The 27973-nt window shown below is 37.4% G+C and overlaps 1 protein-coding gene across 6 annotated transcripts in view; it reads right to left on the reverse strand.

Annotated features, from left to right (window-relative positions):
- Window positions 1-27973, reverse strand: part of PTPRM (protein tyrosine phosphatase receptor type M) — a 441308-nt gene that overhangs the window by 80737 nt on the left and 332598 nt on the right. For 2 of the 6 annotated variants that reach the window (XM_066561783.1, XM_066561758.1), the window contains 5 exons: window positions 13612-13763; window positions 10589-10663; window positions 10335-10361; window positions 6598-6609; window positions 5650-5837 (listed from right to left, as the gene is read on the reverse strand). In XM_066561783.1, the coding sequence (XP_066417880.1) occupies window positions 5650-5837; window positions 6598-6609; window positions 10335-10361; window positions 10589-10663; window positions 13612-13763 (454 nt within the window). The remainder of the gene's footprint in view (window positions 1-5649; window positions 5838-6597; window positions 6610-10334; window positions 10362-10588; window positions 10664-13611; window positions 13764-27973) is intronic. The other 4 variants (XM_066561798.1, XM_066561765.1, XM_066561791.1 and 1 more) reach the window with 2 other exon arrangements.

A 27973-nucleotide genomic window follows, 5' to 3' on the forward strand; every position in this document is an offset into this window, starting at 1 on the left:
AATACCACCAGTCTCTGTTTTAACTGCTTAGAGAGACACCATGGTCATCAAAGATGCACTTTAAAGCTACCAGGCTTTTATTAAAACATGGTCTAAACTTTACATACAAGACTTAGTCTGGCAGACTTTCATGAAGAAAAAAATTTGGCTGAATTAGGTATCCTTGCTCTTGTTAGGTGTCCTTGCTGCCTGAGATCACACACAGTTCAGACTGTTTAGGCAGCTGAGAAAAGAAAACAAGAGGTCCATACCCAAGTAAATCACAGACTGATCAGTACCAAGAATAGCTGAATCACAGCATGAGCAAACAGCTGCCTACACCCCACTGAGAGTAATCCTAAGGATACTGGAAATGCTCTACTCTGTACACCTCTGCAATTTTACTATTCAAACAGATAAAAGCACAAAGCCTTTCTAATGAAGCCATGACCTGCCTAAATCTATTTTCTGTGATAAGAATAAATTCTAATTAAACCTGCTTAAACAAAACAAATTAGAGAGCTGTTTCTGCATATACATGCACTTTTATTTAAATTGGAGGAAAATGCACTTAGGAAGAGTGGGAGAGGAAAACCGTGTGATTTAGAAAGTTGTGGGACATCTTGATCACTGGGCAGTTAACCACACTGTGACATAAGGCAGTGTCATGTGAATGATATTAAGCACTATGACAGCACTTCTCCTCCATGTGAAATCTGTTAAGAAGAGAAATTCAGGGTGATAAAGGCCAGGTTTAGAATTGCAAAAAACACGCTGACAACAACAGACATTCAGCAAAATAAGTGTCCTTCCTCCTAATGGAAAAAATCCCAAACTCCCATACAGTTAAAATTGCTGACAACTGATTCTGGCTGATCAAAAACTGGAAGACACCCATTCTTCTACGAGACTTAAATGGATATTGCATGCACTGGGAAGCTGTCACTACTAACATAGGCTATTCACCTGTGAATGTCGTTTCAGGTTTGGGATTACTTTATATCAACAGTTTGGTATTGATCTGGAGTACCTTAGGATTTACAAGCCAAAACATGCTTTGTGGATAAGGCAGTTGCTTGTTTTTACTACCGCCTTCAGCCTCCCTACACGATCTCCACAGGGCCAGGTTTTCCAGTGCTCAAGTATCTGGGATAATCCCATCCAGACACAAGTTACCTGGTATTGTTGGAAGGCTTTTGCAAATCCCACAGCAGTGTGAAGAAAATGGTTATGCCTGAACAAAGTTCTTTGAAGGTATGGCTTAAACCAAAGGTATGGCTTAAGCAAACCACTGCAACTTTCCAATATTAAAGATTAAAAATTAAACTGGTCATTCTGAAATTGTTCTGAGCTCCATCTGAACAGATGATTGAAAAAACTTGAAAAAAAATTATAGCAGTGATCTCTATGGATGAGTATTTCTAACAAATTTCCATGCCATTTTCACTGGACAGGTTCCCCCTATTTCACTTCTATCTCCATCTCTGTTACGTTTATGATGCCTAATGAGTTTTCCTTTGTATTACAAAAACAGGAGAGAAACAGTTACCTGCCCCTGGTTCTTGAAGACACAGATGCTGTCCTTCCTGTATTTACACTGTGAATTAATGCCCCCATCCTCACCCAGTGTTCCAGAGTCTTTCTGTTTTCTGCGTAACTTGTGTCTTGTGGGATAGAAAGTAACCTGTACTGATTATGGTACTGACTGTCTCAGCTGGTGTTGCAGAATATCAAATAAAATCAGAGAAAAAGGTGTAATATAAATGTACAGGTTGGAGGTGAGATAAATTAGTTGGAGTCACAAGGAACATGCAGGAAAAAAATAGGGCTAGTTGGGTCCTACCAGTAGCTGTAATAACATAACATTAAAAAAAATACTCAATTTTCCTACTATTTTCAAGATTTCACAACAGGGTGCCAGAAGCACAAGTCTTAAAAGTGTCATGTGGCAGCAAATTCGTCTTCCAGCTGGAACCAAAGAAAAAGAAAAGATGCAACTGGAGACTGGGTTTGAGTGACAGGATTCTGTTATGGCTTTGCATGACAGCAGAAAATGGAAATTTTATCAGACTTCTTTCAAAGTCGGACATTATTCTAAGAGTGGTTTGGAGAAAAATAATTCAAGTAGGCACCTATGGGGCAAACATCCTCCATGAAAAATTTCCTGCTTGTCTGTAATACTTTCTGCCTCCCCAAATAAGGATCTGTATGTCTACTGGTTTCAGAGAGTTTTCCCCCCTATTTTGTTTCTTAAAATACTTTTGTATTTATCCCAGATATTCCACTGGCCAATGAATTTTTTTTCAGTGAGTTAGGTTTTACTGATGATAACCACATCTACCTTAGCATATCTACATTAGCAAATCTTCTGAAGTTCCATTTAAATGAAGAGACTGCTATTAAGACAGAATTTCTTTCATATCCCCAATTATTTTCAACACTCATCTTCAACTTCTCTTTAAATTATCCATCTTTTTATGCTATTTTAAAATATATTTTTAAATGCTTTTACCAATCTCTAACAGGTGCTAAACTGAAGTGCTAAACTGAAATGAATTGTTTAACACACATTAGATAATATATTTCATGTTCCTGACCTTGACAGGCACCTGATCCTGTATTCATCTATTTGACTATGATAATTTAGACATTAGTACAGTTACATTGGTGCAACACATCAAAATGAAGGCCATGCAGCACAGAGGGAACATATGCAGTGCAGTTTATCTTGACAGTATATAACATTACTGTATTTTAAATAGTTTTGCTTTAATGATATAAAATAATTTCTGGATTTAAACAGTTAACTGCCAGAAAACCTTGAGAAAGGATGTGTTCAACAGAAGGGGAGGAGAGGGAAGATGAGACAGACGATTGGGAGGAAAGCCTTGAAGATAAAGCTACATGGAGGAACCTTTTTTAAAATTCTGTTATTGACACAGCCCTGTTAGTGACAGTAAGTGAGGCTGATCTGAGCAGGACACCCTTTGCAAATCTTGGCTTTTCAAAGGAACCTCTGGTTTTGAGATAATAGAAGCTCAGAACTCCCTGTCATGGAACATAATGTGAAATTGATTTTTCAAGGCTTTATCTACACAAAGTTGCACTGGTTTAATTAAAGGTGTGTTTTCAAATCAATTTTGTTAAACCAGTCCAAGCTCCTGCGCAGACACTCTGAAATTGATTTGGAACTGTCTTATGTCAACTCGCCTTAATTTGGCAGAGAACCACTTTACACTGAAGAGTCACCAATTTAAGTTGATCCAAAAACAGCATTAAAAATAAAACTTATCTGAAATTGTAAGACTTTAATGAATTTATCTGCTTCTGCTCTAGGTATGCCAAACCATGCTAACCTCTAGTAGCCTAATTGATCTGTTTAGGGAGCAGATAATCTCGTTACTTGGTTTTATGGCCCTTTGACAATGGACATTTTTGAGAAAGGATAAAGTGAAATCCCTGTGAAAGTACTGAGTCTAAAACCAAGAGGTGACATATGTAAGGAGGAAGATGTGATGAATTGAGGAAAACACTTTTCCCCTTTCTAGTTACTTTGTTTCTTTAATGTAGAAAGAAGATGAGCAAGGAGGCTCCTTCATGACCAGTAAAAGCTCTCCCATGCTGCAGTACTTGGGAAGAGATTAAATAATGTACAATCAGTGCAGGGGTACTTGGGAAATCAGGCCAATGATATCCTGCCAGTCTAACATCTAAAACCACTGGAACCAAGCAAAAATCTCTCCTTTCTAAAGGGTCTGGCAGGGGACAGAAAGGATTTCAAAGATCCACTGCAGACTAGCTAGGTGGAAATTTCCCGAGGTTTCAGGATTTCTGTGCAATCCTGATCATTCGCTGCAATGAAGGGCTGCATCACTAGGCCGCAAATGAAGGGCTGCATTTACATCCACAGCTCCCAGAAGTGCATTCCTGTTCTTTCCACACCCAAGAAACAGATGGGAAAGCAGCAGTGAAGTTGCTACTGGTGTGCCCCTAAGGACATGTCTGCATGTGCTCTGTTCTACAGACAGGCACAGTATTGATCTCTCCAGCCAAAAGCAAGGGCCTGATCCTTCTTGTGGGAACAGGAGCCTTCTCCCAGGAGAACAAACAGGTAGAATCCTGCCAAAAAGGGTGCTCCTCCAAGCCCACGAGTATTGGGAGTTATAGACACTCAGTATCCCAAGGGGGTAAATCCTAATGCAGAGCTGAGCAGTGAGGGGGGAAGTACCAGCCTGCCATTGTTCAAAGACGATTTTTCAACATTCATCCTTTGCATCAGTTGTGCTACACCAAAAACTTCTGCACGACACCAATAGGACTTAAAACTATATATATGTGCTTAGATGGTGAACTATTGCCCAAATTATTGAGAATAGTGGCCCTAATTATTAAGTTTTATTTTAAAGCAATTAAAACTATGCATGACAGCAAGTGCTCTGTATCCTTGCACTCCTCTGAAGTGCTCCTAATGGGCAATGTGCTAGTTTACTTTCTGTTCTGTTCCATAGATTTATTTTTGTAGTGAATCCTGTGTGAATTCCTGAATCAAACTCTTTCCCTGGTGAGACTATATAATCCTGCTGTCTTGTTAGAACAAAAACCATCTATGAGACTTCATTCAAAACAAATCCCCTGTCAAACTATTCCTTCCTTTTCATTTGGACATTTATCCTTCTGGTCATACATAAGGAAGAAATTCTTTTGTTGTCTAGTTCAAATTTATAAAGAGGACAGTATGTGTCTGACAGAAATGTAAACAAAGAGATTTGCAGCCTTTGCAGTGCTAGAATATATTGGGCATTCACTGCATATGGAGAAAAAACAATATTACTGCAGTAGCTCAATGGAAAAAACTCTCAAATATATAGCTAGTTAACAGTTCATTGTGATTATAACCATTTCCATATATAAAGAGGAGTTTTCCAGTTCCAGCTTCACTATTTAAAGTCCTCCTTCCCTGCCACTATTAACAAACTGCACCCTGATGTATTGCATCTACTGGCATTAGTCATGACTACACCTACTGTCTGTAATGGGATGCCATTCATCAGCTTGGTAAGCTGAAAATTAAGTGATTTTTCTGGAAATTGTTTCTCAGCAGAATCATTTGATCCACTATAGTTAAAAATCCACGTCATTGGTTGCACTATAAATTCCATTTTATGGTCTTGATTTTATTTTTTTTAAATAAATTAATTGTAGCTTTCCTCTAGGCTTAATGCTGGTATAAAAGGTTTTGGCTGATGAGCAAATCTTTTCCAAGCACAAGAAATTTCAATTCCATCACTTTTAAGTAACAGTGGCATAAAAAAACCTCACAGGAACAAACTTGTTTAAGTCAGCCACGCAAACGAAAGTTGACAAGTGATTAGGTCCTCCTGGGAATTAATTGTTTTCTATGTTCCAGGGGGAAAAAATGTCATCAGTGACTTTGGAAGTGGCCTGAAGCATGGGTTTTGGAAATCTAATAATAGAAACACCAGTTTAAACAATTATATATTTAAGCAATTTTTATAACGCGAAGTTGGCATGACAACATGTGAAGTTCTAAAAAAACACCATCCCTTGTAAAATGCAAGAAGTGTGCACACTGGTAAAATCTCAGCATCAGACACATACAACCAGTGGTCCAGAAGACATAATGATCAGATCCTTAGACCGGACACTTACTTCATACTCCTCTTTAAATCCGTAGCCTTCTGCACACTTCATCTGGGTGATGTGCTGCAGCAAGTCAGCTACACGGATGGCTGGATGGAGCTGTCCCGTCTGGTAGGGCACATCCACTGGATCTCGCTTCTTATAGGTATGGGATTGGACCAGGCTGCTTGTGTCACTGCCCATCGTGTGGGTTTCATCTAGAAAAAGAGTATCTCATCACATGCTGTCTCATTTTCACTTATTAGAAGAAATAGAAACTACAAAGATTTCTAGAGGAATGGCAGAAATCTGACACCATCAGCATTGGTTCTGTCTGTGAAGGCTACACCAGAAGAACAGTAAATCCATGAGCAGTTTACACACGGAAATCGCAAGACTGATTGTAATGAGGCAAAGTCCATAGTTCTACAATGGAAGCATTGCAGAGCAGTCCAAACTCTAATATTGTTTTAAATGTTGCTAGCTGATTGCAAACAAATTTTAAAACAGGCATTTCATTTTAAACTGCATGGAAGTTTCATTCTGAAACTTCAACAAGTCCCATGGAATGAAACTGGACTTGTATTTTTCATAAACTACTGAAGTGCTGTATTTTACACTGCAAATTTAGAGCAAATGTTTGGAGTGAGCAAAATAAAAAGATGCACAAAATGGCTTATGGGTTCATCAAGCTAGGACTGCAATGGAAATGTAGATCTGAAAATGACACTTGGAGACAAACTACAAGAGGACAAATGCAAAGGATCATCTGGTAAGGAAAAAGGTCTTGACTGACTGCTGAACATGCTTTAGGACCACGGTGTATCATGAGCCACCACATTAGGCATGGAATGTTATATGTCAACTGACATGCAAGCCAACAAACAGGAGACCCCCGTGGGCTGGTTAAAATTTTTATGAGACACAAACTTCTCCCAACCCTCCACATCTCTTCCATGGGGCAAATGGGCAACTTACCATTGATTGGCACTTTTAAGAAGATACATATCAGGAGAAAAAAAGAGGAGGAGAAAAAGGAAACAGGGCATAAGCAACAGTACTACATTAATAATTACAGGTAATTTAATGTTTTTAGTTTAGTCTTTACAGAATGATTCCCTAAATGAGTCAGATTCTGATCTCAGTTTCACAGTAGAAATTAGATTTACTAAAACCAAGATGTCATACTGTGAGTCAATTCACACAGATGGAACTGAGATCAAAACCTCTACTTAGAAGTAAATAAATGTGAAAGAGCACTCTACCTAAGGAAGCAATATGACTTGCTTCCTGTATAGATGGAATCTAAAAATTTGTTCAGACTTGACAAGAAAAAAAACCCACCCCAAATTCTAAGGTCCAAGAATCATCACAAATATTTTATCTATTTACTCAAATAATAATTTTATGTATCTTAGAGTTTTTTAATTTTAACCAATATTGTTAATAGGATGCTTTGATTTATTCAAGCTATTCCTCCCTGAGTGAGTACCGAAAAAAACCAAACCTAAATCTGTATCATATTTATAAAATAAGGTATTTATAAAAAAAATTACTTTTAAAAATAAGCCATATGAAAGGGAAGCCTTAAAATAATATTTCCACATTCATAAGTTAGATGTAATATAGCAGGAGGTTCCACAAATACTCCATATGAAAAGGTCCCAGATTCTCACATACACACCAAAAATATGAACACACCTTGTTAAAGGTGAGATTCTTGTCTTAGTTGTACTACTGAAAATTGACAATAAAGCCAGAAAGCTCAAGAAATTGTATTTCAAAGATGGTTTGAGGCCCTCTCAATTCCCACTAAGACAAATGAAATCTCGTCCTCACTAAGCATACAGTCAACAGGAACTGTGCATTGACGCCTAAATCAAAAACAGCAGAGATAAATGTATGGTTATGGGTATGGCCATTTCACTCCTTTTCCTGTCAGTCTGCTAATCTGGTCTAATGCAGAGGAAAGGGATTAATCTTTTAGTCATAAATTTTACAACTTTTGTCTGATGTGGTATAAAATTGTACTGCAAAGCACCTTGGGATGCATGGCATGAAGCGTGGTATACAAGTGTAGGTACAGTATGTTGCTGCTGAAATGGCACCTGAAAACTACAAGGTGGCTAAGACACAAAAGACAAAAAAAAGGTAGAAAGTTGATAATGATTTTTTGGGTTGCTTATTTCAATTTTAGAAAAAGGTTAGAAAACGTGAGGTTTTTTGTTTTTTCTTTGCAAACTGCAAAATTCTTTGCAACACAGACTGTTAGTACCTAAGATGAAGGCAAAGCTATCAAAGTCTTGCACTATGCAAGCATCATTTTAATAATTATGAATCTCTTTCCTGCAAGCTCCCTAGTTTTAGACTAATTTTCCTCTCTCCATTTCTTTACCTCTTATAGCTGCCTTAATACAGAAGGAGTTATCATTTGAGCTTTTTAAAATAAAGTGGTTTTAATCCTTGGTTTATATAGTACATTAGGAGCCACATACTACAGTTTTTTATTTCGCCTCTGAACACTGCAGCATGAGCTTTTCAGGCTGTGAGTTTTTCAAAGGGTGAGCTCCTCCAGATGCAGTGTTCATGGGCAATGGGAAGTTTGCCTGGCGTAAATACTCCTACAGCTGCAGTTGTCCTACTGTACACTTACCCATTCCCATAGAGCTATACAACATTTATTAAATAATATATTTGGAAACAGTAAGTGTGCTGTGGCTTTTCCATCAGATTTTGAAAGCTGAACTCAACACCATTCACCAGATTTGTACCCTTTCCAGGAGGTCACACTGAGAAGATCATTTAGTTCTAGCTACAGGCTTGATCCTGCTGTTTAACACAACTTCTTTGGACAGTAGAAGACAGCAAGAGCAGGTATTACTTGTAATTAAAAACCTGCATACTTTGTTAACAGCTGTATTCCCCTACCAGCTCAAGCGCAGTTAATTTGATTTACCTCAGATACAACACTATTTCTGTACAGAGAGTCATAAACACATATTGGGAGAGAGATCTAATCTGAATGGAACACCGTTCATAAAATGGTACTAAATTTTTAACATGTAAGGTTAAAAATATTTATTTCATGCAGTGAAATAACTGAAATATTTTCTGAGATAAGTAAGCACGGGTTTGCTGTAGTAGGCCATAAAATACATACCTAACTAATTAAAAGATTTTACAGACTTAGTAAAATCAAATAATTTATTTTTCCCAGTGTGTGTTTGCCTGATAGCTAAAGTACTTAGAGATTATTTCTTGGGGGAAAAAAAGCTAACAAATAATTTTACCAATCTTATTATATAGAAAAGGATCACAAAAATAACTGAAGAAAGCATTAACTAAATAATACAGATAGGAAATCTCAAAGTTTTTCTCCTGATAATAGTACTTTTCTCCTTGCCCACCCACAAGGTCAGAAAGAACATCTACTGCATGAAGCGCTGAATGAATGCTAAAGCACACAAAAAAATCTAACATCTCAGGCAGTTAAAAGGCACTGCAAATTTCATTTGCATGCAGATTATTACATTGTTACAGCCACTACCATTACCTTCTTCCAGATTTACATAATGTATAAAACCAGCAAAGTTCCTTCTCAAAGTTATCACATTGAAGTGCACTGCACTAAATATACTTTCACAATAACAAATTTAAAAGATTACTTCCTAAACTTTTACTTCTTATATGCTTCACTCTATGTCTATGTAAGCCTTTTTAATTTACAGTTCAAGGGCAGGAATCAGATAAGGAGTCTTAAATTTTTTACAGTGACTGGAAGAAAAAAGAGGAGAAAGGAAAATATTTGTTGTGAAAATATAGACTGGAAAACAAGTAAATGAATAGGCTTAACACTTAAGGAGTTTGATTTCCTGCTACAGTGCACTGTTATGCTTTGAATTGCTATTAAAACCTGCCCCTGTTTAGTTTAAAGTCAGCACGGGAAGGAGGTGTAAATGAATACAAGCCACGAAGGGGTTAGAGTTAAGCACTGAAAATGCAAAAGCACCTCATGCTTACTACTTATCACTGTGCAGAAACCTCTCTCTTTTTGACATTGGACAATAACAGATTTTCCTAAATTCCAAGTGGAAATGCTTTACATTTTAACTGTATGTTTTTAACCTACAGTTTTACTGTTTTATTTCATCCCTGTGACACCTGATGCAAATAAACTATATACTCTAAGCGTCATGTTATGATTTTGCTGTTCAAAATACCATCTTCTCTTTGAAACTTCACTTTTTGACAAGCTCATCAGAAACTCTGCAGAATTGTCAGAAGACACGACAGCTGGTAGATGGGCTGAACTGTATTTTGTCTGATTTTCTGTATCCTGAGCAGTTTAACTAGGAAAAAAAGTTATTTTTAAGAAGTGACATCTTCACTTCTGAGTTAAAACAGAAAAAAAAATGAGGAAAACTATTTCAATTGCTGTGATAATCAAATTCTTTTGTGTCACTCCAAATACATGCATAAACATTTCCTTGCAAATCCACTTGTTAAAATTATTTCTGTCTTTTCTCCCCTGACTTGCACTATGACAGTAGTAATCAAACCTGATAACTGCCCTTAGCACCTCAGTGTAGCCAAGTTTACCACCCCTCCCTTTAGCAGAAAGCTCCAGCATTTTGCATACTGTTGTCTGCTCCCCAAGAACTGCAACATCTGAAATTACTTCAGCAATGAACTTTGATAAAGGGAAATGTTCTCACCTAAAATTGCAGTTGGCACAAATGGATCTGTCATACATCATAAGCAGGTCAATGCAGGAAAGGTAAAAAGAGAGAAAACAGTAAATGATTGATACATGCTCCCGAGTTTTCTTTCAGAAAGCTGCTGTTAGCAAATGGTATGTTTCTTATATATACATTAAATGTTGATGGCAAGAAGTATAATTACATAAATATGTATGTTTTTATTATGGAAAGGTCTATAGAAGGTGGAAAACAAGAAAAAAACTGGTTACCTGGGTAATAAGAATTAGGCACTGTTGTGCTCAGTGTGTTAGTTTTCATTGTAAATGAAGATGGTGAAGATACAGCTGCAAAGAGAAACAAAGCTGGTTATAGACAGAGATATGATATGCAGCTACTTAAGCAGATGGCATTGACTTGACTTAGAGTTCATCCTGCTGTGTTTCTTGCACTGGAATCAGGACCTAGGGAAAACCAGGCAAGTCTAGTGAATGAAATAGCTTACTGAATTTGATCAATTCTCTAAAAAGAAATGCTTGGAGAAAACATTTTGATTGCTGATGGGAAATACACTTCTTAAATCACTAGATTAGACTGAATACTCATGCTTGAAACAACACATCACATCGACAAGAGGTGTTTTTGACAGAAGCTTTGATCATTAATAAGTTTTCCTTACAACACTGTAAATACCTTATGCAAATATATATTCTACTGTAGTTTATTTTTTCCTCTCCTTTTTTTATTTGATTTGTTTAGACAGGTGGATAGTGTGCATAGAGATTCTAATAGACCCTGAATATTACTCTTTGTTTAAAGGTGGTTTTCAGGGAGTGATATACGGACCAATGCTCACATTGGTATTTAATCACTTAACCATTTGTAAAACCAATGGGAAAGACCAATGGGGACAAATTAAGTTCAGTTTGCCCCTAGTATACAAATATCATGCAAATTACCAGAGTAAACACAGATAGATTTAACAGGAGTTAATCACAACATTTTGCAGGATGTTCAGCTAAGGAGTCATTAGAGGCTTTTAAGCAAAGCTCCTTGCAAATTCCACCTTAGCTGCTTGTCCACACATCTCAAAGTCAGTGACCAGGGAATGTAAGCATATTCTGGATACCTGTAAACAGACTAACAGGAATTTGTGAAACAAAACAGAGTTGAGGAAGACAGGATCTGCTGGATGAGTAGTGAGATTACTCCTGCTGGCTTTCATCCATCTTTTTTCCAGTTCATCTTCCAGGGCAAACAGTTACTAGCCCTTGTTAATATGGGAATATCTCAAAACTGGTTTAAATAATGCAGATATTTATCCTTTATCCTATCAATTATTATATCTGAGACCATGCCCCTTTGGTTCCTCCAGAATGAGGAGATTACATTTCCTTGACAGTCAGAACAGGGTGATACTTCTTCTGGGTATGGATTCAGAGATTAGTGGATGTCAGGGCTGCTGCAGGTAATAAAACTTGCTAGGTGAGAATGCAGGCAGGGTAATGAACTTTCATAGGAAGTAGGAATGCTCTAAACCTCTTGTGTACAAGGTCTTACACAAAGATTATTCCTGAAGACTGTCAGGCTGCACCTTCTGGTGACCATGTTTCTTATGGAAAGTCTAATTAGAGGTTCTAGCCCTTGAGCAGTATAAAAACGGGAGCAGTATATACGGCAACAATTTCAAAGAGGTCTGAGGTGGTTCAACATGAGGAGGATTTAGTCCCAGGAACTCATCGCAGTTTCATTTGTAGTTATGACCATTCAGTAGCACCACTGGAAAACTGTACCATGATGATGGAAGACGAAGTAAAAACCTCTTGATCTCTTCACAGAAATAAGCAATCTCATTAACTGCAGGGGTATATTCTCACCAGAAAGGCAGGTCTGATTTGAAACATCTATTTCAAACCAATTTCAAAAGTAAGTCAAATGCAAATTAACATTGCAAATTCTGAGCCTAATGCTGCTGAGAAAAGTCTCACTGTATAAACCTCACAGAGTGTTTGTACTGGAGTAGACATCTTTTGTGAAAATCCTTTCTTAGGATTTTTTCCCTTCTAAGAAGCTGAGGCCTCAGAAACAAAATGTAAACAATGGTTATCAGCTGCTGTGGAATGCAACAGGTGGATCCGTGATTGGTCTCGTGTAGATGTTTAGATTTAGTGACCACTCACGGCAGAGCTGGCTCTCTCTCTCTGTCCGAGCCATAGACGTTTGTTTTTTTATTCCTTTCTATTCTTAGCTAGCCTTCTGAGAGGAAACCTTTCCTTCTATTCTTTTTTAGTATAGTTATAATGTAATATATATATCATAACATAATAAATCAAGCCTTCTGAACATGGAGTCAATATTTTTGTCTCTTCCCTCATCCAGGAACCCTTGTGAACACTGTCACATTTGTACAACTGAGCTCATCAAAGATAAATTCTTAAGCATATTATTAAAGAGTGAGAGTTGGGCCTCGCATACTGTTAGTACTTGAAAAAAATTTAATCTTTGACAAATTACGAAGATGTTAAAAAAACCAATGGCATACAAAATCCCTGAGGTTCCTTAAGAACCAAAATAAAAAAAACCAAACCAACAACTTTTTGAACCTAGTAAGTCTTTTAAACAATTATAAAAAAGCATTATTTTTTCATGGTTTCTGCTTAGTGCCAACCCTCCGACAGGAGTGAGACCTTGACTAAAATTCTAATACAAGAAATTTTATAACTCAAATCTTATTTATTTTCAGGGTAGATCCAAGAAGGCCCAGGATATTAGAGAATATCTTATGAAATTGCAGAACAGACAAATCCACTGATTCTTCCTTTGCACAAGCAACAGAAAGAGCATAATCTAGAATTGCAAATAATAAGACAATCAGATTATCATTATTAAGTTATTACATTCAAAAATAAATTTGTACTGTCAAAAAAAACATGAACAAGGGAAGCATTTGAGGGATGTGGGACAGCATGAAAGATATAAAATTTTCAACATAATGGAGACTGGAGAAAGGTAAAACTACTGTTTCAGTAATGTCACTGTTCTTCTGCAGAAGAAAAGGATGGACAGAAAAAAGTTCAATTATCCTTATTATTTTTAAAGAAGTCTATACTTGATGTCTGACTGTCTTGCTCATTTGAATAGACACCATAATGTGCTGCACAGTGGGAAACTCTCGGTCTCATGGATTTTCCATGACTGAGTAATGAGGAATATTTTAAAAACCATTTGCACCTTCCTTTCACCTTCAAAAAAAAAAAGAAAAAGAAAATGAAAGAAAAGAAAAGAAAAAACTTACATCTCCCATTTAGATTGTGCGTGTCCATGAAAGAGAAAGCTTCATCACAGTTGGTGCCTTGCTCAGTGTAGCTTTTATCCATTGAATTCACCATCACTGTCATTTCCTGCCGAGTACTACTCAATGTCTCTTTCCGCTTCTTAGCCAATTTTCTTAAGAAATGAATGATGAGGAAAAAAAAGGAGAAAAACAACTCTCAGTAAGCAGACATAGTTTTCATGTTGTTTACATCAGTACTGTAGTTTGTGACTATATTATTAATTAACATTTACATTTTTTTCTGCATTTCTGGAACTTTAAATGTATTTTACTCTCATCTCTTTCAGTCTGATAATCAAGGGATAGTTGCCAGTCCACTGACACATGGTCAACAGCACCTTAATCCTTGGGGACCACCACTGAATTAAACAAGATTACTTGGATATGAAGTGATGTGAACTACACTATCAGAGGCTACATCTGATTAAACATATAAATAAAAATGAAAAGAGAGATTTCAGTGGAACTGACAAATCAGTACCAGTGTTCATGTGCATAGAAGAGTCTGGAGAGGTTTTATTCTGTGTAAAACAAGAATCTAGTTTATATAATACTGTATAGTCTGTGTTGGAGCTCTGAATACACACTGCACACTCAAGAGACATTTCAAATTGACTTGTATTCCTAAAGACTATTTTCTGTCACTCCTGATTTCAGGAGAATTAGTCACATGAGTTTGTTGCTTCTCAGCAGGAATGGCCTGTCAGAGACAAGATCTTAAATCTGATACTACAATAGTGATTCATTAAACTACAGAATTGCCTTGGATGCCTATACCTCTTTTTTTTTCCAGATCTGTCTGCTTCAGTCTAAAGTCTCACTGTCTCTCCCTGAGAAATGCTTAGCTATATCACAAAACAACATGTCCAAAACTCTTGATTTTTCCTTCAGCCTCTGTGAGGCATTTGTGATCCTGATGATAGCAGATCCTGGGACTATTTGGCTTGTTTCCCTGGCCCATGACTCTGTTTGAGACCAAGCCTTTCTCCAAGCTCTTGTCTTTGCCTTAATTTCAATTTTCCAGATTCCTTCTGTAGCGTAACTTCAAGGTATGGGTTTAAAAAACCTACAGCTGCTCCACAGACTTTACTTGTCCTGTCTGTTAATTTAATGACTTTTCCTCTGCAGAAAACACAATGAACCAGTTCATATTCATCTGCCAGAACGATCTTTTGCATATCTTCAACTAGAAGTTTCAGGAGCTTATTATCTCACCTAGGTTCCTTCTGCTTCTAGAGGTCAAATGTATCAAGCACAACCAACTTGTACTAACTTTCAAAGCCTTTCTGTTTGTTAACTTTTATTCAGTATGAAAAGACAGTTCCCACCACAGACAAAATTTTACACCAGCCTCCCCTAGATTTTCAAACATTTGTCTTCTCTCATGCTACACCGGAGGGGCTTTCTGTAACTCTCCCAACTGATCTCACTCTTCCACTCCAAATCACCACTGCCTCAGCCTCCTCATGCTCTCCATCTATCCACCTGCTACCTTTCACCTACATGAGAAGCCATTTGGGCAGGAGCTGTTGATGTGTTCTGTACCAATGTAGTACTGCTGTTGATGTAGTTCTGTACCAAGCTCAGCAGTATCTTAATCCATGAATAAAGCTCAAAATGTCTTTGAAATTAAGGCTCGCTAACAATAAAAGCAGGAATAGTAAGTGCAGGCATGGTATTGGGTCACTGGACAGAAAAGTATAAAGGGTCACATTTGGCCCTGAATAAGCTGACAGATTGCCACCCCATTCCCAAGGGCATGTCCCCATGACTGAAAGGGAATGAAGTACACTGCCTTAAAGACCTGCTGCAGCACTTGCACAAGCAGTGTTATGCCTTTGCCCATCCTAGCTCAGGAGTCACTGTGTTTGCTTCAGCCTCTGCTTACTCTGTAAACTTGGTAATAAAACTGGTTCTTAATTACTCCATAGTGCATAAATGCATAAGGGAGCATGGTCTGAACTCTTTCATATCAGAGATAGTTAAATTTCATTTGAGTACCATAAGTAAAACAAAACTCCTAGATCTTTGCATCCTTCAATGTCTCCCCTCCTTCATATCTAATTGTAATGAATAACTAATATATTATTCAAAGTAGAATCTGAGACTTATCACCTTATACATGAGTAACTTAATGGAAGTCCTTTGTAAGGACAGGCCTATCAAAGTGGTAACATGAAATGGATTTTTTTTTCCTCTTTCACCCTTAGATGGCAGTATATTTAGATGGCAGTCATGCATGACTCCCCTTCCAATCCTTGGGTCCCATGATCAAGCTAAAGCAGATTTATTTTTTAAGACAGTAACAATGTACTGTACAGTACTTCTCAATCTGAATCTAATTCTGGAAATAGGTCTTGTGGGAAAAGTCCAAATCTGAAACAACTTACAGGAAGAGAGCAATACCAGCCAGGCTTCTGTACTGTGAACAAAAACACCCACTGGACTCAATCAAGTAAACTTTAGCTGAATATAACATTTCTAGCATCTGCAGTTTTCAGATTTTCCTGAAAGTGTTGCAGTGCTGCAGTCTCTGCATCTCATCCATTCCTTGGATCTCTCAATCCCCAAGAGGGTCTAGCTATACAAGATTTAAGAAACTCAAAACCGTGGCACCTCACATCTCCACCACCCCTCATACTCTTATATTTGAAGTAAATTTGGGGGGAAAAAAAAGGTTTAAATATTTGATCATCCTCACTCATGGAAAAGACACTTCATAGCTACTATCTGATGTTGCATCCTTCTTAAAGGAAGATATATCTACAATCAAAGGGAAAACATGAAACAGATGGAAGCTCCCAGGATGATTACCTAGGATGAAATTATTTTTGTAGGGAAAGCAAAAAGACCAGCTTATCACACAAATAGTGTTACTATTACTATATGAGGAAAGAGAATGTACTATATCAGCCCCAGGTAAGAGGAGCCTGATAGTCAGAAAAATCTCAAGACCAGCTAAGAACTGTTGGAATTTCAAGGCACAAGAAATAGAAATAAGTGAACTGGTGCAATGGTTAAAATATATTAAAATGCAAAGCAGACAAAATACAGACTTCCCCTGCAAAACTGTGCAGGATTTTGTGTATCATTTACTCTGTTCTGTTACAAATATTAATAAAGACAGTCCAGGAAAGTAATAAGTTAAACAGCTAATCAAAATCTGTTCCCATTTTATCCACCATGACGAAACTCTCCAATGATGGATGCATCTTCTCCTGTACAGTGCCTCCTTGTTGAAAGGCAACTCTGTAAAACCTGTGCAAGCCTTACTCAGTATCTCTCTCAAGATCCTCCTTCCCAGTGACTTCTCCCTCAAACCCTCCCAGAAACCAACTCCAATAACTGCTAAGTTGCTACTACATTGTCAGCCTGTCTAGCTCATTTTCCACCTATTTTCCTGCATCCCTTTTCTCTGTCCTGTCTTGACTTAAATACCAAAATCTTTTGGACCTAGCCTGCCTTTTCTCTGCCTGTTTAAAAACCACGGGGCACAAAGAATGAGGCACAATGGGACACTGCCATAGTTAGAGGAATGTAACAATGTAAAAATAATTTTTTTTTTTTAAATTGTGACTGAGTAATGAAATCAGGCCCTGCCAAAAATGTGCTTTCCATTTTAACTTAGGAACAATGAGAAAAGCTTATTAATTTGAATCTAACAAAAACTTCCTGCTTCCCCATTCCACACCGAGTGGTCCTCTCCTTTCTGTATCAGTATGCCTCCCTGCTCACCAGGCAAATAAAGGAGAAATAAGATGCTGGCACTTTACACAGCTCCAACAACACACTACCATCACCAAGATATTATTAAACAAAGTGAGATGAAATTTGTAATTGTGCTGCTTAAGGAATTGGGCTGATTTTTTTATTTTAATTAATGCACTGATCTATTGCACTTACTGTAACGCAAGATAAAATAGCTGCTTCTTACATACTTATTGTTTCAAACTTTACTTCTCTGCTTGTGGACAAATCACAGAAAAGGTTCAGATGAAGAAAGGATTGGGGCACCCAATAGTGCAGTGCACTTAACAGTTGCAAAAGCCTTTTAACAGTTTGCTCACCAAACCTCTAAAGGAATCTAAACTACAATAAGAATGCTCCTTTAATAAAATGCTTTAGCAGCTGGTTAGAAAGATGTGATACCAAGGGTAGGGTTAAGTGGTCATTTTTTCACATTACTAGTGGCTATCCTACATAAGTGCATGTTGTTATTTGCACTATTTACCATATACACACTAACCTAGAAAACGCCCAGAATCTTCTTCAACAAAACACAATTTTTAAATTGTAGTAATAATTAGAAATAGGGTTAAAAAGTTACAAATTTATCTCATGAGGCAGAATGATTGGATATTCACTGAGGGCGAAATTCAGTGTTGAAAGATACAAAGGCATGCATATGGGAAAAATAATCATAATTATACACACACAATATTGCATCTAAATGACCTCATAAAATACAGAAGAAAGAAATCTGATAGTCACTGATTCTTTGAAGACAAGAAATTTAGCACTATGTATAATCAAAAAGGCAAAAGGAAGTCAGAAACGACTATGTAAGGCATAGAGAACAAATTGGAAAATGTGAGTAAACGATTGTATAGATCTATGGAGCTTCCATATTTTGAATACTGCATGCAGTTTTGACACATGCCTATCCAAAGATTTTCACAGAGTAGAGAACATATACAGAGAGATGATAGGTAGATCAAAGGGGCAGATCCTACCAGAAGAGCAGTAATCCTTCCATAGTAAGGAGCCCCTAGTTTAAAAAGGAGGCAGTTGAACTGAGAATATGATAGAAATATATAATAAACACGAAGAAAACTAATAGATTAATAAAGAATGTGTATTTCTCAACAATGGAAGAGCCAGAAGCAGAGTATATGGATTTTTTTAAATATAAGAGTAAATATTTTCACAAAACCCAGAAAAGGCTCTGCTCTGTCTTGCCTTGAATGTCATGTGCATTTTTGGGCACCACAATATAAAAAAGACATTAAGCTATTAGAAAGTGTCCAAAGGAGGACAACAAAGATGAAGGGCCTTGAGGGGAAGCTGTGTGAGGAATGCCTGAGGTCACCTGGTCTGTTCAGCCTGTAGAAGGAGAGACTAAGGACAGACCTCATTGGGTTCTGCAACTTCCTCATGAGGGGAAGGGAAGGGGCAGGCACTGATCTCTTTTCTGTGCTGATCAGTGACAGCACCCAAAGGAATGGCCTGAATCTGTGCCAGGGGAGGTTTGGGTAGGACATCAGAAAAAGGTTCTTCCAGTGGGTGCTTGGGCACTGGAAGAGGTTCCCTAGGGAAGTGGTCACAGCACCATCCTGGCAGAGTTCAGGAAGTGTTTGGACAATGCTCTCAGGTACACGTGTGACTCGGGGCGTCCCATGCAGGGCCAGGAGTTGGACTCAATGATCCTTGTGGGTCCCTTTCACATCAGGATATTCTATGAAAATATTGTAACACATCAGCACTAGGACTCATGAGATATCGAAAGTTAGTATTGGTAAAAGAAAATCTGATTAAGGCCTGAGTGGAGGACAGTGAATGCATTACCTTTCCTTCACTCTGCTTCTGCATTTAGCTGAAGGTCTGTCACTGGCCACTATCACAGACACAGTGTGGACTTTTTTTCCAAAATTTGATTCCACAAATTTTTTATTAACAATCTCTTCAACAGATAATGCAGGAAAAAGGATTTGAATATATTATTTGCTTTTTTAACACTCAGAGTTACTCACTTTTTTGATTTTTTTAGTCTACTTACAATACCAGCTGTGTTAATCAACTTTGTTATTATTATTAGTAGTAGTAGTAATTTTTGTATATAAATTAAATTCATTACTTTGCCCATCTATTTTGGCTGCCTAGGATATGCTAAAAGAAAACTCATATCTAATTTTTGGAAATCTGATTCAAGCTGAAATAATTTAATAAGCGTAACTGATTCAGCAACATTCAGCATGAAGATGCAATGTGATAAAAGCTCTCCACAGGAAGTGGGTAAAAAAGTGCAAAGATAACAGACTTGTTCCTTGTTTATTGAGTTTTTTATACATTTTTCCAACTTATGCTGAAATTATTTTTTCTTGAACAACAAAACAATTCTTCTCAATAACTGTGATTGCTTTCCTGTCTTCAACAATGGGTTCTCTAAGGCAGAGACAAACCCACACATCACATATCATTGTGAGAATTACATGTGTGTGAGCTGGTACACATTTGGTAACACTGGGTATTATTCTAATCTGCATTAGAAAATTCAAAATATTACTTTGTATTTTTAGAATTTTTTTTTCTTTATTTGGGGATACTTTGAATCCCCAATGCCTCATTTGTACTCTTTATGTTGCTTTTTATTGTTAAAAAGTCCTTACAGAAAACAAGTTTTCAGAACCTGAATAGCAAATCAAATTCAATCAAAATGGTAACTTTCCTTAGGTGTTATTAAATAACTATAACTACAAGTAATTAGTATTTTAGTCTACTTTACACCTCTTATCAATAAGCAACACTCTGCACAGAACCCTTTCTATCTCTCCCAAATGGACTGAGCCACAAATATGAAGCAATTGAAATGAAATAAGGAAATGAAATAGAAACAGTATGGCATTAGTGATAGTAAAGTCACCTGAACTTCTGTTATTCAATTTAACACTTATGTGTCTTATATTGAAATGCAATGTGCTCAAGACTACAATTTCACAGTGACATGAAACTGTTCTGTCAGTATTCTATCAGACAAGAAATAAGGTTTGGAGAAATATTTTTAAAGGCACTACACTTTGCAGCAAGAACTAGCGAACACTTAATAAAATACTTTATAAGCTGTCCCCACTTCAAGGACTAGCATTTCTAGAGAAGAACCTCAGGAAAAATAATTATTAGGAGAATTATAAAAAAGCAAAAGGTGGGAGGATAACACTGAATAGTGTAGTTCCCTGCTCATGATCTCTTAGTATGCAATCCTCTATTAGATGATAAAATTATTCTTTGTCCTAAGAAGTTTAACATCTATTTTGCATTGACATAGGAAGATTGATTTCAAGATTAAGTGAATATTTTAATATAGCCAAAGGTGCATAAGCCTTTTTACCTCACATACAAAGAGGTGGTTTATTATAATTTCTTTTAGGTGCCTTCTCTTTGTTCTAATTATCAGCTTCCTGCTTCAAAGCAAATGCTAACATTATTAATTTCATTTTCATCATACTCTTGCATTCTCTGATAAAGAAAACAGAACAAACTTTAGGAAAATGCTGTGATGATGCTCAAGTTCTGGAAACAATGTTCTTGATATCACAGAATTTAATTTTCATCCCTTTCATTCACTGTGGCTTTCATTTTTTGGCCACAGAGACACTGGATGAACTTTCAGACCAAGAAGACATTCCAACACTACCAGGAGTGACTGTAAAGGGAGGAGAAAAGAATACAAGTAAAGCTGTGGGGGGAAGGATTCCTTTGACTTACAGAGCTAAGGGAATTGAGTGCAAAAGAGTGCAAATGTTTTACAGTAAGGTGGAGGTTAACAAAAATGGTTTTGATTTTTATTAGAATGAAAAGAATCAGTTTTGATTTCTGTGGTTCTTTAACTTAGCTTTTTACTCACTGCATGTAGGAACTTCAGCAGTCGTTTTGCACTTTTTTGTTACCAGTAGATTGGTTTGTTGGCACCACAAGAGATCAGAGCCAAAAGGAAGAGTTATTTGAAAAGATCCCAGTATCACTTGTAGCTCACAGAAAAAGTATGGCATAACTTGAGAAACAGTATCTGAGAATATGTAGATGAATGGCAAATGAGAAGGAAAAGATGAAGGAAAAGTAAGGTACAGCTGAAGTCAGAGACACATACCTCATCTACTTTTGCTCCTAAGTTTTCTTTCTTGAATTCAAGTATCCAGCACATGCTTTGAGATTTGCTTACAGTGACATCATAAAAAACTCTGCTTACTTCTTTCTCAGTTTTTAGCTTTGTATGAACTCCACCATCAGGTTATCTGAGCTTCTGCAAGTGAGGGTTATAGCATCAAACCCAAGAACACCCCAGGTCAAAGGAGGCACTGCACTGAGAGACCTTGCTGATGCAGAGGAGGAACACTGGTGACTGACTGACTGACTGCAAAAAATGGAGCTATGCCTTGGTGCACCAGATTAACGTAGCAACACTTATTTGAAATGGGCTGACTCTTGTCTTAGCTCTCAGAGAAAGTTAAATTTGTGCTTACACTTTAGTTCTTGCATGTCCACCCAAGAGGACCTCAATGCATTCTAATGGGATTGATAAGTTCTTCAGGGAAGGCTCTAGTCTATGGCAGTAAAAGGCAATTGGAGACGCTCTGGCAGAACTCTTTGCAAAGCTGCTGGCTGCACTATTTTGGGCTCAATTTAGTCACTGGCCTTGGTCTTCAAAAAATGCACCCACACAATTAAAAAAAATTCAACAACCTTCTGCCTCCCCAAGGGAATAAAACAGTAATGAGATGTAAGCAGCAATATTTCCCATAATTTACTATTATCTAATCTTGACCACAATCTTGAATACTGTAAGTAACGAACTGGGCAATAAATTGTCCCTTTCTTCTCAGCTAAACTAAGGGAGGAAAAATGAAAAGTCACAAATTCTCTCAATTTGTTACAAGATTTAACAATTTTGCAATATGAATTTTTATTTGTGGTTTGCTTCTTATGATCCTCAAATTAAAAAAGGAAATAGTAGACACAGTGTTTAACTGACTTATAGGTTCTCCTGAATTATAGGGGAGCATAGGAAAAACATACAGAATATTAAAACTTGTTTTTTTCCCCACAAATTAATTACAAGGCAAATGCTTATGAATCTGTTCATTTCACTAAAGACTTATTTACTTAAGTGATTAGAGCAGCCATGTAGAATTATATGCAGGATGAGGATCAGGGTGCCACTTAGAATGGAGGAGGCCAAAGTTTATGAGCGGAGGGAAGAACCTAGTAGCCCAGCTGCAACACTTGAAGACCTTTTTGACAGAAAAGGTAATGGACTTTTAAATGTTACATAACTGAGCAGGGAATTCAGCCTGGACTTCTCTCAGTAGACAAATCCTGGACAAGAAGAAACTGAGAGAGCTGTGCTAGCTCAGCCTGGATAAGAAAAAGCTCACATGGGATTTTAATGTTATTTTAACAACCTATGGGAGCATATGAAGGAGTCAGAACTAGACTCCAGGAACAAGGTGAAAGGACAAGACACACTGGACATGACCTGCAATTTAGGAAATTCCTGTTAGAGCTTAATAAAGTTTTTGTCATCATTGCAATAGTGAAACAGTGGAGCAGGTGCTCAGAAAGATGGGATCTCAATCTTTGGAAATACTCATATCCTGCTGGACAATGTCCTGAGCAACTTGATTTGTTCTAAGCCTGCTTCGAACAGGAGGTTAGAAAAAATGATCTCTAAAGTTCCCTTTGGATCCAAATTATTCCAGAATTCCCATTAAGTGTTCTAGTAATAGGGCTTTTTCATAAAAAGGAAGACATGGGGATTTAAAGCATTACAGATTTGAACACAATCCTCAATTGAGCCTTTTCTTTGAATAGTCCTACATGTAAGATGCTGTCAGAACCAATACAGAATAATACTAGCAAGATTACAAACACTCAGATAATTAAATATGATCGATATAAATTCCTTTTAGTTAATTATTTCATTCTTTCAGCATAATTTTCTGCTGCTTGCACTTATCCACCCTTGTAACATAAGGACTGAAGCTTGTGCAAATATTTTTACCAATAAAGCTTTTTCATTAGAGAGCTACTTATATTCACATTGAACTGCATAATGAGAATGTAAAAATCTTCCCCGAAAAAAGACAAATTATGTTTTCATTCTCTAAAATGGTATTAATAATGTGTTCTTATTTAAATGAAAATGAAATCTTCAATTTTCTATTATGTTTTATTTGCACTAATTTCTGCTATATTAATTGTACATAAATGTAAAATGGCATTACACTACTTTACAGGCTTCTATGACAGTATTTCAAATTTGCTGAAATTATGTATTTGAAGTCTTTGAAGAAATCCTTTCCTGAAATGTATGGTCACAGGTAAATTACACACCTGACCTTTCCTTTTGCCTGAGAATACTTTCTCCCAAAAAGAAACTTCATTCTCTTAGCTAACCCTGTTTGAAGAACATGAAATGAAAATTTACACAGAATCCACACTTTCTCTTTTTTTACCATATATGCCATTTTATTTAGATTCACAGAATCATTAAGGTCAGAAAAGACCTCCAAGACCATCAAGTCCAAGCTTTGACTGACCATCACCCCGTCAATTAAAACACAGCACTAAGCGCCACATCCTGTTGTTTCTTCAACACTTCCTGGGATGGTGACTCCACCCCTTTCCTGAGCAGCCATTTCAATGCCTCACCACCCCTTCAGTGAAGAAATTCTTCCTGATGAACCTGAACCTCCCCTGGCACAGCTTGAGGCTGTGTCCTCTTGTGCTGTTGCCTGGGAGAAGAGGCCCACCTCAACCCACTGCAGGGAGTTGTAGAGAATGACAAGGGCTCCTCTGAGCCTCCATTTCTCCAGGCTAAACCACCCCAGATCTACATTTAAACAGGAGTACCTGGGTTCTTTTGTATGCAAATTAATATACATACCTGATCTTGTTTCAAAATCTAAAATGTTAAAGGAACCTGTGTAGATGAATGAAAGGTGTGTGTATCGTATTGGGCTCAGAGTGTTTTCTCCATAGTGGTGTGTAGATGCGTATTAAAGATACTGCACAAGGCAGAAGAATAACATATTGTAAAACATATATTTTGCATTTGACATTGCAATTCCCCTTTGTCTCAACAGCTTTTCTTTTTTCCTCTTTGCCCCCATCATATTATCCTATGATCTGAATTAAAGAACTAAACAGATGACACTGGGACCTACTCAGGAGGAGGTAGCTGTGTGATGTGTAGTGCCAGACAACATGAACATGAAAGCTTTTCACAGGAACACATCCATGACAGATTTTGAAATTCTCTTCCTGAAACTAATTACCATTTTAGAAAAGGCTGGCTAATGATGAAAGAAAACACCTTCTTATCCCATAGCTGTCAGGTTTAAGTAGAGCCTCAACTCCCAGGCATAGTATGCACTGTAGGTGCCCAGAATCCCTCGCTTTCACAAACCAAAACAAGAGGCAGTGTTAAACTAATGCAAATTTATTTTGAGATGGTTTTGCCCACACCAGATTTTTACCATATTTTCTGAGGTGTTATAAGCATGAGGAATATGATGAATTACAGAGAAGTATGGCAGATGTGTCTGTTAAGATACATTAGCCTCTGTCCATGAGGTTTGCTATGATATTCTCAAAGTCCTCAAGCATGGCCAGACAAATGTCTTTCTTTAGAAGTCTATCTGCCACATAAGCATTTCCTTACACAAAGAGAAAATCCCTAGCCCCAGAGTGCATCACTACCTGAGGCTGATCTGGGTATGGAACAGGTGTCTGCTGTGTGAAATACCTTGGTACTTGCACTATGGGGTTAGAAAATTTGTCTTGCAAGTCCCAGTGGAGGAAGCATATCCATGGATCTCTACAGCATCTAAGAAGCTAGTTCTGTGCTTGCATAGGCTCAAGTTAATATAAAGCAATAGCAAATGTGACAGTTTTGAATACAGGGGATATTTTTCCTTTAAGGTATTTAGGTCTTTATACAGATCCCTGTCTCACTAGCCAGAAACTGAAGGCATTTGAGGGCAAATTGTCTGCTGGATTTCCATCAAAAGAAGGAAGCTTGTGACAGGCATGGTCCTGTGAGGCCAGGCTCGATGGGGCTTTTAGCAACCTGATCTACTGGAAGGTATCCCTGACCATGGAATGGGGTTTTGACCTAGAGATATTTAATGTCCCTTCCAACTCAAACCATTCTATCATTTGGCTTTACCAGTATAAGGCCATAAAATGTCATAAAAATAAATAATTTAAAGTTCTCTGAAACATCCCTTAAAAGCGATGTTTAGCACATTTTAAAGGGATCTTTAGCAAATTTTCTATTTAGGTATACGTAAAGGTATTGTATATATTGCATGTATTATAAAAATGCATGTTCATATGCAAGCATATAATTAAATATATGTAGTGGTGTACTGCAGAATCAAAAGGAAAGGTTTTCACAAGCTTAACCTAATACAATTCATTCAGTGCTTTGCTGATCCCCAGTAGGGGGATACAATATTGTGTTAGTCCAGCTGTTGTTGTAAACAGATGAGCATCCTGACCTAGCTCCTGTGCGAGTCCTGCAGTGGCAGGTACTTCTTCAGTTCCTGAATATAACGCCCTCTGTGAAAGACAGAGTTCCTTGCTGACTTTTGATCCACAGCCTTCACTTGAATAGATAATTTTTGCCTCTTTGTATCCTAATACAAGCAGCAGCCTGTAGAATGTATTTGCTAGTGCTGGAACTGAGCATTCACAAACTTGCACATAACTTTTTCTGCACTACCTACACTCCATCATGTGCTTTCAAGAAATTCCCTCCTTCAAGACTTCTGTAATATTCACTATACCTCAGCAGTTCAAAATATCCAATGCACAGAGTTTTATTCAGTCTTTTAGGAGTCTATCTTCCTTTGCTTCCACAAGAAGTAATCTGTCTGAACAAAAGTCGCTGACTAAAAGCTCAGAATAGGCAGTATTCAGTCATGTAAGAAAGAAAGTAATTTCTCCTAAGGGGCTGCTGAAATTGGGCCATCCTCTTAGGGCAGGTAGAATAACTGCTGGTATGCATGAGGATACACCTGGAGCATTTTTGGAAGTGCACTAATGCACCAGTGCTCCGTGCTCAGTGTGGGAAGGAAGGCACTAAAGAGAGGATCTTTAGCAGCATGTAGCTTGTAAACCATTCAGTGCTCTCCCAAGCCACGGGTACATCATTTAATTGGCAGTGGGAGTGTGGTAGCAGATGGACTGCTGCTAATCCAAAGGCACAACCAGAGGAGGAAGTGTTCCGGCTGAGACCTTGTGTGGCTGATACTGTTTGGTCAGCCCAAGATGCAGCTGCACGCTCAATCCAATTTTAGCCCACGCTGCAGAATGTGACTTCTGGGAGAAACTGTCATCTGTCCCCTGTACAAAATGCTAATGAAGTTGTCCAGCCCCTCCTTCTCTTTTAGCAGGTATGTGTGCTGGGGCCTTTTGTGCAATATTCAGTGGCTCATAAGGAATTTTTTAATGTGAGGCCTGTATGGCAAGGAAGGGTGATTAATCCACTTTAGGGGCTCTTTACAGCATGCTGGAAAGGGCAGCTGATACAGCTGCATACCACAGTGGTTTTAGGTAAGAACATTTCAAATATTTAGATACCTTCATTTTTAATTCTGGCAAACTTGAACCTATTAACACCAAAGGCTTTCTTAATTAAAAGATGTAAGAAAGGTGTCAAGAAAAGCGTCTCTAAATCTTTCTAATACAATTTCATCTGAAAAATACAATCGGTTTTCCAGCCACAATAACTTTAACATTTGAAAAGAATTTTAATTAATGACTGCATATTAATACAGGATTTTCACTCAGAGCTTTGCCGCCCACAAGCAGAATGATAATCCAAAGACTGAAGAATCAAATTTTGCATGGAACCGCACTATCTTTAAGTCTATACCTCTGTCACAGAAACACAAAGGAAAAATGAACGCCTTGTACTCAAATCTAATTCTTAATTCTATGAAAATACACTTTCAAAGACAGAACGACATCTTTTATCCTTGGAAAAATCTGAAACTTCTAAACAGAGCTTGCATGGTAAAGCTCCTTTGAGCAGAGTCAAAGCAGCAAAGAGTCATAGCCCTTCCCCTGATGAAATCATCCATCACAAAAAATAATATATGTAAAAAAAGAGAGCTGCTAGGTACTGTGCTGTTCTTCAAAAGGCAACAACCTCAAACAACTAAAAAAACTACTATATCATTAAAAACATCAGTCAGTTAGAATTTGCAATTTTTAGAGTAATGATAGCTGCTGTTTTTACAATACACTGTCCAGTATTTCAAATATACTGAAGTATTGCAGTTTACAGTAGTGATGTAATACAGTAAATACACTGACATTTATTGATACAGAGAACTGTCTGAAGGGAGTTGGCCCTGAGGCCAGAAACAGAACTAACAGGCCTTTGTGTTGAAAATAACAAACTATTCCTTTACAATAACAGACAGTGGTGAAGTTTCCAAGCTATAATGTGTTAGTGCTAAAATTAACTCTCCAACTCATCATTTACAGAGAAAGGTTACAAACTTTTACACAAAGGTGACAGTTGCAGAGCAAACTG

Source organism: Molothrus aeneus, chromosome 1 (genome assembly GCF_037042795.1).
Source record: "Molothrus aeneus isolate 106 chromosome 1, BPBGC_Maene_1.0, whole genome shotgun sequence".
In the NCBI taxonomy this organism is placed as follows: domain Eukaryota; kingdom Metazoa; phylum Chordata; class Aves; order Passeriformes; family Icteridae; genus Molothrus; species Molothrus aeneus.